The sequence below is a fragment of the Ruditapes philippinarum genome, unplaced genomic scaffold, assembly GCF_026571515.1.
Source record: "Ruditapes philippinarum isolate M1 unplaced genomic scaffold, ASM2657151v2 ctg910_1_1_1_1, whole genome shotgun sequence".
In the NCBI taxonomy this organism is placed as follows: domain Eukaryota; kingdom Metazoa; phylum Mollusca; class Bivalvia; order Venerida; family Veneridae; genus Ruditapes; species Ruditapes philippinarum.
In genome coordinates, this window is record NW_026863552.1 from 157,526 (window position 1) to 178,616 (window position 21,091).

Here is a 21,091-nt window from a genome sequence, read left to right on the forward strand (position 1 = left end):
TATGAAAGTTTCTGGATGGCAACAACAATGGAACATCGACCTGACTGTAGCAATAGCTAGAAATGAGTCATTGAAAATGTTGAGTTAAAAACAACTTGATAGCAATACCATACAGAATGTAGAACACAATTTATGTCTCAGGGGATTTATCAACAAACAATCTAACATTTTTTTCCTGGATAAATGATCTGTTATGTACAGTTGATAATTTATTTACAATGTTTCTTCATAAAATAATCATCTTCACTACAATCATGGACACACTGAATAAAAAATGTGTTGATTCCATTTATGACTCCCCGGGTGTAAAAAGTCCATGCTTTTCCATGGAAAATAAGAGGCTGGAGTATTGGAACAAAATTTTCCAGCCTTTTCCAGCCTGAAGCTGAGAAAAAATGGGCTGGATAAACAGGGAAAAAACATGGAACATTTTCCATGCTGCATGGAATATTTTCCATGTTTTCCATGGAAAAGCATGGACTTTATTCCATGCTTTTCCATGTACATGGAGTATTGGAACAAAAGTATGGATTTTTTTCCAGGGTATTCCATGTGTCTGCCAACCATAGAGGCTGGACTTTTTACCATGGTAAATAGTCCAGCCTTGATGGAATAACATGGAAAAAAATCCAGCCTAATTCCAGCATCCCTGAATGTTCTTAAAATGTAAAATTCTGAGATGGAATTCAGCACAGGAATGTTTGGGGTGGAATTTTTAGTAGTTTAACATGATCACATATTTCTTTCACAAAATTTAATACATATCCTTTAGTCCAAATACAGAATAGAACATCCTACATTCACTATAGCACAAACAGTTTTTTTTACTAGCTGCAGGTTTGGTAGGTTCTGGTTGTCTTATAAATTTTAGCAATTATTTTGCTCTTAATCTGTCAATAAGAAACCTTTTTTAATCTTAAATTTGTTTCAAGTGTTTCTGATTATTTAAATTACTATTTCCTTTATTGATGTCCATTTTCAGTCCTCTGTCTGACTGTTTCCTAGAACTTCTTGTGGTTGTGCTCACCTTTAAAGATAAAATTCATAATAAATTTAACACAGATGTGGTAATGACTTATGTTTTATTGCATATAAATATTATGCAGTTATATTTCGTATCTTTTAATAACATCAAATCTTATGTTTCAACAGTATTTACTATTAAATATTCACTTAAAATGCTTATGCATATTCGAAAATACTAAAGCAATGCAGTATATCTTATTTCAAAGTGCACAAGTGTTTAAGAATTCCTCTGTACATGTATAAGAATTTAGTAAATTTGTGACAATATTTATCACCCAGTATGTATTTTTTCAAGAAAAGACATGGAATATAAAAGTACACATACATGTATTGAGATTTAAAAATATACCTTTTCAGGATTAATACTGCACATCATTATTAAACACTGCTGGTAATTCTCACAGTCAGCACTTATGTCCCAGCCTGCAAGTTATGTAATTGTATAATGTAAAATGTAATCATTGAAAACATAACACATACATGTAAATAACAAATGATTATCATATGATGTTCAGCTGTACAAAACTACTGATTGTACCATTTAGTCCTATTTAATCAAATTGATTTAATTTGTTTTATTTGTAGGAAATGAAAAAGATCTACTAACAATTGTCATTTAAAAAATATACATTATAAAGAAATCATTGAATAATTTATATTTTACAGATTATACTTGTATAGATTAAAAACAATTATCAGAAAAACAAATGCATGAAGTTGAAAATATAAAAACAACCTTGATCTCTTGTTACAAATGTTGATAGTTTGATATATATAAATAACCTGTTTCTGCATTAATGTAACTTAATTAAGGTTTATAAATACCTGATTCTGTTGTATATCTCCTTGTCCCAGGTGATTCTGATTGTTATCATACCAATACTTAAACACTTTAAATCTTAAACAAAACAATATCTCCAAAACTGCTTAAATATCAAGAACATCCTCTGCACTCTTTGCTGACCCAGATATCTTAGAATTCAAAATTTACAACAGTTATACTGGACAGGTCTATCATTATGTAAAGCAGGGTTAATCTACTCATCATTTTAACTTTTATTCTTTGAGCGTAAAAGAAAATATCAAATAGCTAAGATCATTACAAATTTTTGTACAAAAAAGATTGCAATGTCTTTCTAGACACTTTCTGCATATGAAATTTATAATGTTATCTCTCCCCAAAATAATCACATGGAACATGGAACAGCCTGATCTGAAATGACCAGTGGAGTAAATTAGTCATGCACAGATGTTGAGAAAATGCTGGTCAATGAGTTTTATCAGATCTCTGATCTGTGTAGCGTAAAATCTCAGTGGATGTAGTATTTATTTTTCTAAATATTATCAATTTAATATAGATTACGACATTCTTTCATGCACTGTTTTGTTTTGTTTATTTAATTATTTATTGTTATCCAAAAACATGAATTCTTACAATTTAAAAATGGCAAACAATGCAATCCCATCTTGATTATTATAGTGTCTGAGTGAATTTTAATCACAGACTTTAATTAATTTATAGTTAAACTTAAAGCCTGTAATTAAATGAATATTATTTCATTGTACATAACTTCATGTAAATTTATTTAAATAATAATATGTATTTTGAACAATCAATTCATTTATGTCTTTAGCATAGACATTTTTTCTGAGATACCCTTTTCAAACTGCATGAAATGTATAAAGTGTCAAATTTCAAATCATTTACAGTAACTTGCATTAAAATAATGATGATTGTATATTTTCTTTGTAAATTTACAATATTGTGCTGAATATATAAAGTAAGATTTCTTGTTGTAATTTTTACAAGTTTTTTCCAGCATACTTAGAGAAAGTTTTACACATTTCCAGCATCAAAAAAATCTAAGTTCCACTTTCCATGCTACATGGAAGTAAAGTCCATGGTTTTCCAGGCTTTTACCACAAATGTCCAGCCAATTTCCAGCCTATTCCAGCAATGCTGGAAATGGCTGGAAAAAAAAAGTCCACATAGCATGGAAAAAATACCAATTTTCCATGAATTTCCATGAAATTCCATGCTTTTCCATAGTTTTCCAGGGTTTACCAGCCTCTCTTCCAGGCTTACCCTGGAAAATCTACACCCGGGTCTATACCTTCCACTTACACTAATGATGATTATTCCAATGTTATTTAATTTCCTTATTTAACAACATCAAGGGTTTTCTTTTGATATCAATATGTTACAGAAAATAACTTCATAAGTAATATATACACAGCAATCCTGTTATAATGCTCATGTTGGGGTCAAAGGTCTCAAACACTGTCTTATAACAAGGTCCTGATAACGCTGATTGAGAAATTATTCCATTACCCCATTCACCGCTGATATATATAATGCTAATGACTTTTACTTACTGTTAAAAAATATCAACATTTTTATTCTATTAACAATTTAGTAATGTAAACATATATTATTTTGTCAAATATTACTAATTATATTAAAAAGAAACAGAAAACTTAAAAAAAAACCCACATAAATCACAAATGTAAACCGTTACTAAACGTAGCCAGAACAATTACAGGTGTACATGTAGTAAAAGGTTCCGTCTTTAGATGTGTCCCTTAGTTAATCAAACAACATTTGTCTCCTGTCTTGGAAACTTTTTTTGGCATTCGATAGAAAAAGCATGCTTTTTAAATTGATTATTTCTGTGAAATAGTTGTAAAATCTGACTTCAAATAACAAAGTTATGGGCCAGACACAAATTCGGGGCGTACGTCCGTACTCACAAAATGGTACATATGTGACTTTTCCTTTGATCTTTTTGGTTATTTTTAATTTTTTAGTCACACAAGGCTTAATAAAAGACACACAAGTAAAAACGGAATGAATAGAATCAAAGATAATTTACTATTACCCATTGTTGTCCAAGACACTAAAGTACCTCTGGGTTTATACATAAGGACGGACGGACAGACTGACGGACGGACAACCCAGCGACTATAATGCTCCCCCGAAATTTTTCGGAGACCATAAAAATCCACAAGCAAACCCCAAGATACATAAATACACATGCAGACCAACATTCTTGTAAACTATTAGACCTACAAGTCAAAAAAAAACTTTTTGAGCTAGGCATGAACAAGTTCAAAATTGCAAATTTACTGGTATACTAAGTCAAGGGCAATAACTCACACGCAAAACCCCCATGTGCACAGCTTCACAGTGATGTTGATCATTATTCCTGTTAAGCTGGTTGATTCTAACTCAAGGATCAATAGGGGTCATGTATTGGACATGACTCACAGACTGTTTATCCTATAAACTTTTACAGCTGTGTTATCTTGGACTGATATTATATAGATATATACAAGAGCTGTCGGTAGGACAGCACGCTCGACTATTCTAAGTGCTTGATAGTAAAAGAGCCTTTATAATGTTAAATTTTTTAAGTTCACAAAAGAGCTATTTTTTTTCATAAATTCATGTTATAGGCCTTAGAGAGAGTCTAATTATACAGTATTGGCTTGACTATTCGGAAGGTAATGTCACAAGGGTGTTTAATTGAGTAAAATAATACTAATTACCTATGAATACATAAATTTGACAGAAAAGGTACAAAGGCTTGTTATTAAGATGTTTTATCAAGTTAATCACTGCTTTATTATTATGAATGCATAAAATTGTCCCAAAAAAGGTACAAACCCTTCAGTAGTTATTGAGATAACATCTTACAAGCAAAACTTTACCATGAATTTTTAAGTTGAAAAAGAGGAGAAAAATCAGCCTAAATGCAAGATAGAATTATGGATCATTGTCAGTGACCTACAATTATGACCCTAAATGCATATGTGAAGTTTTAAATAAATATCTTTAATAGTTTTTGAGATATGTAAAACTATCATGTTAACATTAACCAAGAGACTAAGTAGAAAAGGGGATATGAATCAGCCTTAATGCAAGATAGAGTTATGGAACTTGGTCAGTGACATACAATTATGACCCTCCAATTATGACCCTAAGTGCATGTGTAAAGTTTCAAGTAAATATCTTTGAAGACCTTTAACCTTTAACCAAAATTTCTAAGTTTCAAAGGGGCAAATAATTCTGCAAATATTGCAGGCAGAGTTATGCAATTTTGCAAACTGATATACATTGTTACTATAAAAGAGTATTTTAAATTTCAATTGAATATCTCAAGCAATAATTAAGATATTTGACTTTACAAAAAAAACTTTAACCAAAATTTCTAAGTTCCAAAGGGGTAATATTCTGTCAATATTGTAAGAAGAGTTATCCAACTTGTCAATCTGATGTACCTTGTTACTATAAATAAGTATTGTAAGTTTCAATTGAATATTTCAAGCAATAATTGAGATATTTGACTGTACAAAAAACTTTAACCAAAATTTCTAAGTTAAAAAGGGGCATAATTCTGTCAATATTGTAGGCAGAGTTATCCAACTTGTCAATCTGATGTACCTTGTTACTATAAATAAGTATTGTAAGTTTCAATTGAATATCTCAAGCAGTAATTGAGATATTTGACTTTACAAAAAACTTTAACCAACGCAGACGCCGACGCTGACGCCGACGCCGGGGCGACTAGAATAGCTCTCATATTCTTCGAATAGTCGAGCTAAAAATTGGTTGAATGATTATTTAGAGATTAATCCTGGAGCACCTATGTTAGTCAATCTTCATAAAATAAACAAAAACACTACAATTAATTAAAGGAGTCAATAAAAACATAAAATTAATGATGCCTTAATCTGATACTGAAGAAAAGTGATCAATCAATAATTTTGTTTTTAAAATGGCATCAACTGGGGGATAAAACGAAAAATAATGCTAATCTTGGTGATCAATATTTCCTACTTCCATATATCACACTAAAGGCATAAAAACCTCTAAAAAAACCTAAACAAATTCCAACCATTATCCATTCATTCATGAAGTTTCCAATCAATGAGACTTTGGCATCATCACACAAAACTTTCATGATAAATGGCAGGAAATATTTACCCATTTTATAATCATACTCTTTGTTAGACAAAAAAACACTATCATTTTCTATCATTTGAATGTGGCCTATACTAGCCGCTTAAGATTTTATATATATAAATTACACAGGAATATCACAAGTTTAGACAGGCAAATGAAATTTCAAGCATACAACAACAAAAACCTGACTTTGGTAAACGCTTTTTGAAACCTATTCAACTTGAGATTATTCCAGACTAATTATACATAACACAAAACCTTGACAAAAAGTCCAGTGACCTTTAACTCTTACCAAAGTTAGAGAACCACACACACATGGATCAATAAATAAGGGATGTATGAATCAATGTTAAACACTAGTGACCTTGACTTTCTGACACTAAACAAAATTCAAAGTTTGAGGACCATCCAACATACATGTAATGTGAAAGTCATTGGTCAATAAAGACTGTTTATGCTAAAGTGTCAAATCTATTTGTAGCGCCAGTGACCCTTAGATTATTTCAGGTATGTACTGAGCAAATATGAGTTACAATCTTGGTAGGAAAGGCCTTAACTGCCGATGAGAATAGAATTTTTTTTCTATTAGAAACTGAAAGTATAGACACATGTATAAATAGTTTACCTAAGTTTTAATGAAATCCATTTTGTATTGTAGGAAAAGTATAGCATTCAAAAGATTATAAGGTTTGTTTGCAGTGTATAAAACTAGCAGAATGTTGTAGGATTCAACCATTTGGACATCCACAGTGGCACCTGGTTAGTGGATAGAAATCAGTGACCATTGAGCCATATAAGCCCAAAATTGTAACATGCATCACTTTATTTACCTTTCCTATACATTGTTTCAGTATACTCCAAAAACTGAAGTCATTTCTGTCAAACATCTCTTTAGGTAGCTCTTTCCTGAAAATACATCAGAACACATGTTGTATAAGATACCAGCAGTTACTATAATATCACAGGCTCCATGATATCACTCGTATTACATTTTCTTCAACTGCTAGTAAAAGCAACAAATGCCGATGCTACTATTTTAATAACTGGCACACTAAATCGCATAGCATCATTCTGTCAATAAATTTCATTTTGTGAGTAATGAAGAAAACTATTTTATAAAAACTACATATTTGAATACTATTTCCCTTTATTGTTTTTACATTGTCAATTAAAACGTTATAATCCCATATACATGGGGGCCAAGTTTAAAATACCAGAAAACCAAGATTTAGTATTATTTCAATTTGGTTTTTTATAAAAAAAGAGCTTTCAGGAGTAGAAAAAACCTTAGCTTTAGACAAATGCCTAAAAACTTGTACCCATGTACTGATATATCGCTTCTGTTCATATAGTTTGAATTTTATAGCAAGTTATCACAACTTAGTCACATCTATCCTTCCAAACTTGCATTTTTGTGGATTACTGTGATACCACAGTAACTGCCTTTGAAATCACCCAAAATGGCAGATAATGTAAAAACATTTAAACAAGAGCAACACTTGACTTTTTTACTTTTTCTAAAATCAAACAAATAAACAGTTTAAACAAATCTTTAAAAAAAAAAAAAAAAAAAAAAAATGAAATCTTTCTTTTTTTTAAATTTCAAAAGTGTCTAGTCACATTTATTGTTTTGTTAAAGTAAGAATCATTTCCATAAATAAATGACAATATTAAGAAAATATAAGCAAAATTCAATCAATGAAGGTCAAAGTCAATTAAAGTTCAAGGTTGCATCTAAAATTATTCAATATGTTTTTTGGTAGTGAGTCTTGTTTTTTTTTCTATGTAAAAAATCAAATCTGTACACAAATAACAAAATTACGACAATTTAACCAAAATGCAATAATTTGACCTTTGACTTTGATGGTAAAGGTCATTTAAAGCTTAAGGTTAAAGTCGGTTCAACCTTTTAGAAGATCTTGTCCAAAAGGCTATTTTGTCCAAGTATTTAGATAATTTATTTATTAATCACCAAGATACAGTCAATTATAGCAAAATCAATGAAAAATTCAATAGGTCAATGTCATAAATGGGCCAAGGTCAATTTGAGTTTAATATACATGAAGGTCTTATCCTAAAGAATGTTGTGTCTTAAAATTAAGTTAATTCATTTATTAATAACAAAGTTATAACAAGTTACAGCATGGCATGGTATTCTGTCAAAAACATGTAATTCTTGGTTTATTTGAAAAGGCATGGTATTCCATCAAAAACATGTAATTCTTGGTTTATTTGAAAAGGCATGGTATTCCGTCAAAAACATGTAATTCTTGGTTTATTTGAAAAGGCATGGTATTCCATCAAAAACATGTAATTCTTGGTTTATTTGAAAAGGCATGGTATTCCGTCAAAAACATGTAATTCTTGGTTTATTTGAAAAGGCATGGTATTCGGTCAAGCACATGTAATTCTTGTTTTTTTTTAAAAGGCATGGTATTCCGTCAACAAGAGGGCCATGATGGCCCTGAGGTCGCTCACCTGTATATAGGCCCCCCCCAACCCCCCCCCCCCCCAACGTTGCAGGGCCAATTTAACCAAAGGGCATTTATTTGCACAAACTTGGTAGACACCCATAAGAAGATGTTTCATGCTAAACATCTAAGCTCTAGCTCATTGGGCTATTTAAAAGAAGATTTTTTAAAGTTTTTACTATACACATATAGTTAAAAACAATGACACCCCTGGGGCCGGGCTAGTTATGACCCCAGGGTTTTTATTTGAACAAACTTTGTAGACACTTACTAGAATATGTTTCATGCTTAATATCTAAACTCTAGCTATTTGGGTTTTTTCAAAGAAGATTTTAAGTTTTTGCTATACACATATAAGGAAAATCAATGACCCCGGGGCGGGGCCAATTTTGACCCCAGGTCTTTTATTTGAACAAACTTTGTAGACACTCACTAAAAGATGTTTCATGCTTAATATCTTAACTCTAGCTATTTGGGTTTTTTTTCAAAAAAGATTTTTTAAGTTTTTGCTATACACATATAAGGAAAATCAATGAACCCCGGGGCGGGGCCAATTTTGACCCACGGGCTTTTATTTGAACAAACTTGGTAGACACCTATTAGAACATGTTTGATGCTAAATATCTTAACCATAGCTCTTTGAGTTCTTTAAAAGAAGATTTTTTAAGTTTTTACTATATGCATATAATAGGAAAATCAATGACCCCCCGGGGCGGGGTCAATTTTGATCCCAGGGCTTTTATTTGAACAAACTTGGTAGACACTTATTAGAACATGTTTCATGCTAAATATCTTAGCTCTAACTCTTTTGGTTCTTTAAAAGAAGATTTTTTAAGTTTTTACTATATGCATATAGGGAAAATCAATGACCCCCTGGGGCGGGGCCAATTTTGACCCCAGGGCTTTTCTTTGAACAAACTTGGTAGACACCTATTAGAACATGTTTGATGCTCAATATCTTAGCCATAGCTCTTTGAGTTCTTTAAAAGAAGATTTTTAAGTTTTTACTATATGCATATAGGGAAAATCAATGACCCCCTGGGGCGGGGCCAATTTTGACCCCAGGGCTTTTATTTGAACAAACTTGGTAGACACTCACTAGAAGATGTTTCATGCCAAATATCTAAGCTCTAGCTCTTATGGTTTTTTACAAGAAGATATTTAAAGTTTTTTCTTTCGGTTGCCATGGCAACCAGAGTTCTGCATGGAATTAAATTCTTTGAACAATTTTTAAAGGTGACCACCAAAGGAACATTCCTGTGAAGTTTGGATGAAATTGGCCTTGTGGTTTATGAGGAGATGTCATTTAAAGTAAAAGTTTACGGACGACGGACGGACGACGGACGGACGCCGGACGAAAAGCGATCACAAAAGCTCACCCTGTCACTTTGTGACAGGTGAGCTAAAAACATGTAATTCTTGGTTTATTTGAAAAGGCATGGTATTCCGTCAAAAACATGTAATTCTTGATTTATTTGAAAAGGCATGGTATTCCGTCAAAAAACATGTAATTCTTGGTTTATTTGAAAAGGCATGGTATTCCTTCAAAATGAATTTCAGATATGAAATAAGATATAATTTACATTTGAAATGTGTACTAGTCATCTATAAAGTGGCCACGTGACCAAGTGGTTAACTTGTCAGATTAGTAATCTAGGGATTCCTGACTGTGTGGGTTCAAAACATATCAGGGGCAAGCCATTGTTTCCATGGGCAAGAAACTTTACGCTCATTGCTTAGTACTGGTTGCATCCCAGAACAGATTTGAGATTTTTGGCATATAGCTTCAAACATAATTAAAGTAAAACAAATTTGTATAAACTAAATGAAGTTTTTATTTCATAGAATGACTGTATCTGACACAAGGGTAAATATGTTAATGAACATAAATAAAAATGATTACTTATGTAAAAGTTAATATTATCTTATGAAAAGAGGTAACTGATCAATAAGCCAATAACCAAGAAGTTCTAAATACTGGCCATATGTGACCATACAATAACCAGTTCTTTAAAGGAAGTAATTAAATGCACACTTATATGACAGATTTTAACTACACCTAGATTATTGAATTTGAGTCATCCATTTTCAAGTTTTCATGCACAACAAGTTATTTAACTGAATGTAGAGTAAACTAAATCAGAAGTATTAAGTCAACCATATAAGTATGTAAAATATTTATATTTATAGTTATTCATTTATGCTTGATAATATTAATCACTTTGAAGTCTGCTTCCTATATTAAGCAGTTCTGGTATATCATATAAAAAAACATGGTTGTGTCACTTATCAATAAAATCTGGACTGAGAGGAAGATTTCTTAATTCTGAAAGTTGTAGAAATAATTGAGACCTTCAGATCAGATCGGAGAAGTTTGAAAATACTGGAAGAAGTGAAAAGGTGCCAGGCATATATTGATTTGATCTATAAGATGTTTTCCTATTTTTTCCTATTTTACAGTTATATTCATAAACTAGAAGGGTTCCTGTCACAAATACATATGTCTCCCAAAACTACATAACAGTATTGTTACTCATGTGAAGTTTCATTGAAATCCCACCAGTAGCTTGACCTGTGAAAGACAGACAAGATTTTTCTATTTATAGCTCTGATGGCCATTTTGTACAATGAAGCAAAACATGAAGGTGATGTGCACAACTAGGGATGGTACTGATCACTCCTGTAAAGTTTGGTTGAAATCACACCAGTAGTTTGACCTGTGAAGGCAGGACAAGATTTTCCTATTTTAAGCTATGGCAGCTATTTTGTGCAGTGAAGCGGAATGTGCCAGTGATGTGCACAACTAGGGATGGTGCTGATCCATCTTGTAAAGTTTGGTTGAAATCCCACCAGTAGTTTGACCTGTGAAGGCCAGACAAGAATTTTCTATTTTTAGCTCTGGCGGCCATTTTATGCAGCGAAGCAGAACGTGCTGGTGATGTGCACAACAAGGGATGGTACTGATCACTCCTGTCAAGTTTGGTTGAAATCCAACCCGAAGTTTGACCTGTGAAGGCCAGACAAGATTTTCTCTTTTTTTTGCTCTGGTGGCCATTCTGTGAAGCGAAGCGGAACATGCCGGTGATGTGCACAACTATGGATGGTACTGATCACTCCTGTAAAGTATGGTTGAAATCCAACCAATAGCTTGACCTGTGAAGGCCAGACAAGATTTTTCTATTTTTAGCTCTTGCAGCCAATTTGTACAACGAAGCAAAACGTGATGGTGATGTGCACAACTAGGGATTGTACTGATCACTCCTGTAAAGTTTGGTTGAAATCCCACCATTTGTTTGACCTGTGAAGGCCAGACAAGATTTTTCTATTTTTAGCTCTTGCGGCCATTTTGTACTTGGTAAGCAAAACGTGACGGTGATGTGCTCAACTAAGGATAGTACTGATCACTCCTGTAAAGTTTTGTTGAAATCCCACAATTTGTTTGACCTGTGAAGGGCGGACAAACTTAATGCGGACGGAGGGACACAACCAGACTGACGGCGAAAGCAAAAACATTATGTCTCCAAATAGTTTTGGGAGACATAATTATGCAAATAAAAAAAGTAAAAAAATGAAGAATTTTGGGGTCAGTTTTTCTTCTTATTTAATGAGTATTTTATTGCATGATTAATTAGATAAAGCTAAAGTAAAAGAGAAGTCAACCTGTGAACACAAGAACATATATTCAAATTACATTACTAATTTCCAACAAGTGCACATTATAATGCTATTTATTCTCTTTCAGTATTTTTTTTTCTTTTGTACAGGATTATTGTTAATATCTTAAAAAAATTATCTAGGGAAACGAATTAAAGTCCTCATGTCCAAAAATGACAAGGCTGACAAAAGCCCTCATGTCCAAAAATGACAAGCCCTCCCGTGAAAATGACAGGGCTGCCTGTCAGGGCGTACAAAAGCCCTCCTGTAAACATGACAAAATGGACAAAAACCCTCTCATGAAAATAACAAGGAGGAAAACCCCTCCCATGTAGATAACAAGGCAGACAATAGCCCTACTATAACAAAAAATATATAATTATGTATGTTAATATACCTTGTTGTTGTACTCAACATATAAAAATTGTTACATATTTATTGCTGTTTTCAATTGGACCAAGTGTATCATGAGCTAGAACTAAAGCCATATTTCGAAACATTCTGGACATGCATCTGAATAATTAAATGCTAAATTCTGTATGTATATATAAGTAATTGACTCATTACAAGACATGTTATAAACGTCTCAGACTTTTGATAATTTCTGATAGTTTTAGTTGGTAATTTAAACTTCTTTTTATCATTTTTTACTCTTTTAAACTAAACTTCATATAGGAGTAATCTCTTCATATTTACGTTAACAAATATGCAATTACAGATATTAGCATTTATTATTCAGATGCCTGTTCAGAATATGGCAGAAGTGTGCTAAATAATCAATAGGTCAGGACTAGTCACTAGGTCATTGTGAAGGTTGTGTGCAGTAATTTTATGACAACTTGAGTTGACGAGTTATTGGTCGGAAACCGTTTTTACGTGAAAGGTCAAGTTCACTACCAAAGGAACATTCCTGTGAAGTTTGGATGAAATTGGCTTTAAAACAGTTTATGAGGAGATGTTGTTTAAAGTAAAAGTTTACAGAAGGACAACGGACGAAAAGCGATCACAAAAGCTCACCATGCAAATGTTGTGACAGGTGAGCTAAAAACTGGGTGCTTAGCATTAGCTAGACATGTGTGCACATTGAAGTCTCCCAACAATTATCCCGACAAACAGTCTATTGTTGCAATTTATAGCTTTAAAAGGTCAATGAAATCAACACCACAATTACCACTAATAGACTATGTTGTGTTTATTGCTTGCCGAAAATTCATAAACAACACACAACTTCAGCTGCAATCAATTTGATTATTGGAAAAATTGGCAATCTGACTGGCTGAGGAGTCATAATGGTTGACAAGCTTAAAGTTCCGCCTTAAAACTAAGCAGTTGTCTTGAAGATGTTTCACTACCCTGTATGTATAAATATTTCTTACTTTTATGTAAATATTACATACTTCACGATTAACGCAAATAAAAGCATATGTCGTGCCTTGAGGGTACCTATGTGTTAAAAAATGAGAGGGAGCCTGTGATGTAAAAATTCAAATGAAGAGAGGTAGCCCGTGCCGCTGCAAAACCGAAAGTAGGGTGTTTATATGAATTTTACAATTATTTTTGACAATATACTGCCATTTGTCCGAAGATGATATGTAAATGAACATACTAAATATGTATGATGCATATATAATCAAGCCACAGGTTCATACCAGTCCGAAAAGTATGTCGAGGTGATGGGCGAAGCAAGACATGTTGATTTTTTGTAGCTTATTGTGAAGTTGCAGTACATGAAAAACGGGCACATGACAAATCAGCACATAGATAAAACATTCTAGTGTTCCGTGGTATACATCTTTTCCACGTGTCATACCTCCTTTCCTTATTACAATGACTTTTTACTGGCTTGTTATCCATCGCTGGTTTGTTTTGAGCAGAGAATGACCTGTGCATGTACAAAGAGGGTACTGTTTCAGCAGATTTCGCAAAGAGGGTACCGATATGGATATGCACCGTGATTTTTATTATTGTCAATTGATATCGTGGTTAAAAAAATCAATGAATTAGTCAAATAAATTTACATATTCAAATACACTGAACGCATGCCGTTCTATATAAATTTTTAGTTCATTTTTTACCTATATTCATATAGTTTTCTTTCTTCTTCATCTTGCTTCGAGTCTGCCATGTTTAATAGTTATATACAATAATGTAAAAGATATAATCCGGATAGTATTATTCGGAGAAAGTTTTAATTTTTAGCTGTCAAATTTGACATGAGCTATTGGAGACACACATCTATCCCATACCATATTGCGCATACTCATCCGAATTAAAACTTAAATCCATATTGATAAACAAGTTTCATTCCTACAAATATACCCCAACACAACAACGAAGACGTTTAAAAAAAGTATTGACACATAGATCTATATGATGTTATTCTGGCTCACTCTACGTCACACAGCTACTTGTTACTTTGTTATTTCCCATCAAACTTGGACGTCCGAAATGTGTAGAATTACCGTGTCTCGTAAGAATATTAGCGCTGTGAGAATTACTTCAAAATATCAAAGTACTCACAGTAGTATCACAATGGACATGCATAATACAATGCAATATATAAATGCTTCATCTCTCTGATCTGGCTGGAACATACGTTATAGTACATCCCAGGATCTGGGCAGATTAATTTTGGCATTTCAATAATTAATGAAAATACATATATCATGAATAATCAATGTACTGATAAATACTATACTGATATTTAAGTTTTTTCTATAAATACAGGATTTATTTTCATTGAATCACGGATTTATATTACAGGGATTGGACACTCCCAGTTAACCCTATATAAATGCTTAAATATCTTGTCGTGCACCCGATAAAGGTACATCGATCGATAATTTACCGGCGCTAAGCGTAAATGCCCGTTCGCAACGGATACCTACTTTACAAAATACCATATAGCTTTTCCATTTATTATCCGAATTTGGAAATTTAAAGTTTATTTTGAAGAAAAATACTTGCCTAATTCAAATATCTAATTTATTTTTTAAAGGTACAGTTTATGTGTCCGCAACGACGATTAAAAAATTAACTTGACGAAATCCGCGGTAAATTTACATTTTTTATATAAAACAGGTATTATGGTAACATAATAAATTCAATTTCAAAATAAAAAAGAAGCCGATGTAAGTTATTCACAGATGATCAAAGATGCAATATTTAAGATTTATTGGGTTATGTAGTCAAATTTATTAAGGTACAATTGTTTTACGGGTAATGTATTGCGGGCTTTACAATTCGCTCAACACGTGAAGAAAATTTATTCATTATTTTAGTACAAAATATTGCCGAGATTTTAATATTGCCATTTTCATAGAAAATTTAAATTTCATTAATCATTTATGTCATTGTTATTTTTTGTAAATCTGTTTTCAAAAGTCAGTGCAGTGAAGTAGACAATCATCGTAAGTTTTAAAAGTACGCTCGTGTGGCTGTCTCGATTCCGGCCTTTTTAATGTCACTCGTATATTTTAATTATTCTTTTTATTTGAATGCCTTCTGATATTTTTAATGTAACGCTAGAAAAAAAACAACAATAAAAATCTTTACAGTTTGAGTCAGTATTATGCAAAATAAAAGTAAATTTTGATTATTTTTTTACACATCGCTTAAATTAATTTGAAGTTTAATTACTTTTGAAGGTGGTTAATTACCAGGTAACAAGTGATAATTGAAAAAAAACTTTATTTTCAAACTTTCATAACCAGGTTACATGTGATAATTGCAACTTTCAATCTTCAAAAACAATTATAATTCGAATGTATATTTTGTATGTGCGCCGTCTTAAACTACAGTCCATGGTATGTGTTTCTTAAGAGGATATATATAAATACAATGTAAATCTTTTTTCTTAACTAACATTTATAAATGAAATTGAAAATATATAAAATATTTGTATAGTCCTTTCTTTGAAAAATAATGAAAATAAACATATGACAAATAAATCATTTGACGTGAATTGTGAAGGATAACTATGAAAAAAATCTGTTTCAAAATAAAAAAAAATATCATAAAACAGCTGTTCCGTATGCAAATAAAAGTTTCTTCTTTGCCAATCTAATGAATTCATCTATATATGAACACTTGTCTAGAATGATCTGAAAATATATTTAATACACTAATTAGTAGAATATTTACTATATTTATACTAACATACAGGTAATCAAATAAAAAATGTACAAATCATTTGGAAATAATTCACAGAAATAAAGACAAATTTCAAACATGAATTTCTTCAAAAGTTTTTAAGCAATCAAGAAACATTTTTTTGCAATGCACCCATTAAACCATGTAAAAAATAATTACCTTAATCTGAATCGCAGTAATAATTTGTGCTTGAAGTAAAAGGGCGTCAAAGTGTAGAGAGTATGCCTAAACAATAGGCGAATATTTTTTAAATTAGGTACTTTTTTAACTAAGCGTTGCATCGTTCTATCGGCTTGTTTTAATATATTAATACATTAGCGACACAAAATAATACTGTATCAATACATTCATATGTATATATTGTTTCACAAAGCTGCAATAACACCACATACTCTTGTGAAAATCAGTCATATTTCGCACTCCGCGCGTTCCGCCATCTCTCATTCTGTCCACCTTTATCCTATGTGCGATTCCGCGCATGCGCGCGACGAGACTTTAAGCTAAACGGAAGTGTCCGATCCTTGTAATATAAATCCGTGATTGAATATTTCACGAGTGACAGTAATTTTCATATCACAATATGAGAATTTTTGCTTTACAATCATGTAAACTGATAAAGATTTCATTTACCTGCCACCTAATTGTACATGGTAATGGAAGATTGAGGACAAAGGTGAAACACGCCCTCTGTTTCCACCCTCTAAATCAACCTGGCAAGACTTAAATGACAAGTTATCAGACATCATTGAACGTGTAGTTGGTGATAATGGAAGATGAATATCTGAAAAAGTTAATATGACATTTAATCACACTCTCTATATAACATATATGATTTTTAACAAAACAGTGAAAAGGAACATTTTGGCTTCTAATCTTTTATAGAGTTTACGGTAATATTCAACTAACAATAGTTTGTTTCGTAAATGAACCATAATTTTAGTTTTACAATGTTTTTCAAAACAATGTATCAAAATATATATTGTATTTTCTGTAACAGTGACAATGACCAATGGTGTATCAGATATTATCAAAGTCCCTCCGCATGCTCTGGAAAAACTGAATACACTGCCCTCCTGCCAGGGGTTATTTCATTACATGTCAAAACACACATCAGGTTTCCTTTGACTTCAAGTTGACCTTTCACCTAGAGACCTGGTTCATGGCAACAAAAAACATCTCATGGTGGTGAACATTTGTATCAAGTCATACTTAAATACCTCCATGCATGTAGAAGATATGCCCGTGACAAAACCGGACACTACATTGACCCTACTTGCAGCCCCCAGCCCCCACCCATGCAAGGGTATTATGTATCACAATTTTTTAAACAGGTCAATCAAAAGTTTAGTTACATGGCATTGCAAACCTTCACCTCATTATGACAACACCAGGAAGTGTAAGATAATTAATCTAAAAACATGTCACTGAGACATGTCACGATGTAAAATATGGCATTTTATAGTACAGCATGCATGCAACACTTAATGATGATGTTTAACATACCAACATCTTCATCCAAATCATCACAGTCAAAAAATTCATCATCATCTATGGAGAAACTTCTGGCTCGTATATTATGTGAATATGTTCTCTCCAGCTCATGATGTTCTATTGCTAATGCATGCAAGGCCTCCTGTAACACTCGATTCTTTTCTTTCTCCTCATGTAGTAATTTCTCTCTCTCCTGTTATAATATTATACATGTTATACTACAATTACTTTATGCAAATCTAAATCCTTTAACACATCTTTGAGTAGAGTCAACCCTGAAACAAGAGCTGTCCCATGATACATTATTGACCTAATCCTAGTGCTTTATATCTAAGCAAAAGCCATGAAGGAATACTTCAGATACAGAAGAGGGGTTATAGGTTTTGGTAATACAATATAATCATGATCTAAAAGACATGTGTGATTAGATTCGTTGTAATAAATCTAACAAAGTAACAGCCATTTGCAGGCTTAATTTTGTCAGTAAATGTTGAAATAATAAATGTCTGTGTTAAGTTAGTATCAAATCCAATGCAATGGTTATAAGTTTATACTAATTTATTTTAGTTTGATTGTCTAGGAAGCTATAAGCTTATTGAAATACTCTTAAATTCTGTTCCTGGAACCAACTAGTACTAAGGAAAGAGTGTAAAATTTCTTGCTCATGGAAACAACAGCTTGCCCCTGACAGGGTTTGATAATGCAGCCAGCAATCGTTAGATTACTAGTCTTTACTAGTGACATTAATCACTTGGCCATGCCACCACTAATCACATTTTAACAGTTAGATGTAGATGGCCCCCTATCTGTTTTCTTTAGTGCAGCCAGATTCAGGACAACAGACAGTCAGTGATTACAATAGCTCACCTTAAGCACATTGTGCTCTACTGAGCTACTAACAATGTAATCACAACTCTTGCGAAATTCAATTATTTGACCTTGATGGTCAAGGTCATTTTAAGGTCAAGGTCATATTTGAATTATTTTACATCATTTGTGCCTTTAAAATAGTTTTGTCCAAGTATCAATCAAATTCGTAAAAAAGTAATAAAGTTATCACAATATATGCAAAATTCAATCATATGACTTTGACAGTCAAGATCGTTTTGAAGTCAAGGCCATATCAGACCTATTCAACATGTCTGTTTTGCAACTGGTTTGTTTTGTCCAAGTTTGAATATAATCTTTAAACAGATAACAAAATTACTTCAGTTTTAGAAAAATTCAATAATCTGACCTTGATGGTCAATGTTGTCAAACTTGAATAGTTCAACATTTTTATAGTGTAATAAATACTTTTTTTATCCAAGTATAAGTCAAATTCATAAGTAAATAAGAAAGCTATGACAATTTAAACTAAATTCACAGAAGTGACCAATATCCATAATCGTCTTTAAGGCACACAATGTTTTTATGTTGGTCCATTCACCATTATTTTTGAAGGTTATCATTTGAGCTAAGTTCAAAGGAACTCATTCAAGGACTATAGAATTTCATTGCCTAACATTTGACTTTCAAGAGTGACCTTGACCTTGAGCTGGCAAAGCCAAATCATAGGTTTTGCATGTCATCTTTTAGAGCCATGTTCATACAAGGTGGAGACAACTGACAGTAAGACAGCACAATTGTCATCAGGTATGGGTTCTGTTCATCACCTTGTAAAACATCTGAGCCAAGTTCAAAGAAATGCTTGCAGGGAAAAAGGTTTTAAAAAATTGGCTGTCTCATATTCAACTTCAAGTGTAACATTCCTTGACCTTTGAACCAGAACAATGTGAACATACAACAATTTTCATAGTTTTAGCTCTCAATGAAAACAAGAGCATCGCGAAGGTGGGCAATATATGCTCTAATGTAAATTTGTTTGAGTAGTCAAAAAAAATCTTTCAACAAGAAATGTCGAACAACAAATGCCCCCCCCCCCCATTCTTAGCCCTTGACTCACATAATTGGTAATTTTGTTATAGAAACTTGGGTACATGGAAGTGTTCAATTATGGAAAAAAGAAAAATGATGAAGACTTTGTGATAAATAGTTTTCAAGATAATGAGACATTTAGGCCCCTGTGACCTAGTCCTAGAACTAGTTACCCAAAGTCAATAGGGGTCATCTAATAGTTATTACTAACAGACAGACCAACATTAGCAAAACAATATACCCCCTCTTCTTTGAAGGGGAGCATAATTAGGGAAGAGACACAATCAAGAAACTTGTCTGAAAAATGTTTTATCTTAATAATCCTTATCATACTGTATGACCTCCAAGGTAGAAGCATTTTTTACCCTAGGTGCATGATTCATAAAACTTTTATGAAGGTCTACTAGTCAATGCTATGTGTTTTTCAATACATTAGTGTACATAAAGCAAGCAACTCCCAAGGGCAGGGCCAATTTTGACTTGAGAGTCAGGATTAAACTATTTTTGTGACATCTACAAATTGATGCTGCATGCCAAATATCTAAGCTCTGTGCTTTGCAGTTTCCCACAATAAGATTTAAATGTGTTTTCCTACATTAGTCTATATAACTTAAGTCACTCAGGTGCCAGTTTTGATCTGAAGAAGCCCAAATCTGCTTCTTGCACATCATCTTGTACGTAACATTTCAGTTAAGTAGTTTAAAGTTCCTTCTAGAAGTTCTAAAGAAACAGAGTAGACACAAAATTTTCAAATTCATACATAATGATCAGGTGTGACCTCAAGAAGCTGGGGAAGGTCAAACCTGCGCTCTGCACATCATTTCATTATGGTCAACATTTCTGCAAAATTTATTTCATTTTTTTCTCCATTGGTTTAAAAGATACAGAGCTGACATGAAATTGTCAACAGATGGACAGAATGATGGACAACCAGGTGCATAACATATGCCTTTATAAAAAAGCAGACATATATGTGCACTGATGGAAAGGCCTGCTATTAAATGCTAACAAAACTATACTACACAATAAACTTACCTCTTGTTCCTGAGTATAAACATTAAGACACTTGTTTAAGGATGAACACATATCCTGGGAATATTTTACTGTTTTCTGTAGTTCTTCCTCTAAATGCACAACATTTCCTGATATAATATAAATAGCAAATAAACAAATTTATTGAATTAACATCACCAAGTGAATGATACAAATTTTGAAGGTTTTATTTGTTATGTAGCACAATATTGAGCTAAGCAATGTCAAGCAAAAGATACCTTTTTCCTACGAAGTTCATTTGAGAACAGTTTGACTTCCTGTCAAATATAGAGGATAACTAGAAATGTGTCGTCACGCCACGGATGCCCCCATATGCAGCCAAAATTTCAGATGTTGTAATATTTAGTTCCAAATTTGTTTG

The 21,091-nt window shown here is 32.5% G+C and overlaps 1 protein-coding gene and 1 long non-coding RNA gene across 3 annotated transcripts in view; both read right to left on the minus strand.

The window, feature by feature from the left end:
* The window catches only part of LOC132722472 (oxysterol-binding protein-related protein 1-like), a 76,497-nt gene that overhangs the window by 19,543 nt on the left and 35,863 nt on the right, over window positions 1-21,091 (minus strand). For both annotated transcript variants that reach the window (XM_060706979.1, XM_060706980.1), the window contains 4 exons: window positions 20,713-20,819; window positions 17,773-17,953; window positions 16,900-17,050; window positions 6,823-6,898 (listed from right to left, as the gene is read on the minus strand). In XM_060706979.1, the coding sequence (XP_060562962.1) occupies window positions 6,823-6,898; window positions 16,900-17,050; window positions 17,773-17,953; window positions 20,713-20,819 (515 nt within the window). The remainder of the gene's footprint in view (window positions 1-6,822; window positions 6,899-16,899; window positions 17,051-17,772; window positions 17,954-20,712; window positions 20,820-21,091) is intronic.
* LOC132722473 (uncharacterized) lies at window positions 351-2,024 on the minus strand. The gene is made up of 3 exons (XR_009624614.1): window positions 1,852-2,024; window positions 1,376-1,449; window positions 351-1,027 (listed from the first exon to the last, which is right to left on the minus strand). It is a non-coding gene; the product is annotated as an uncharacterized LOC132722473 (long non-coding RNA).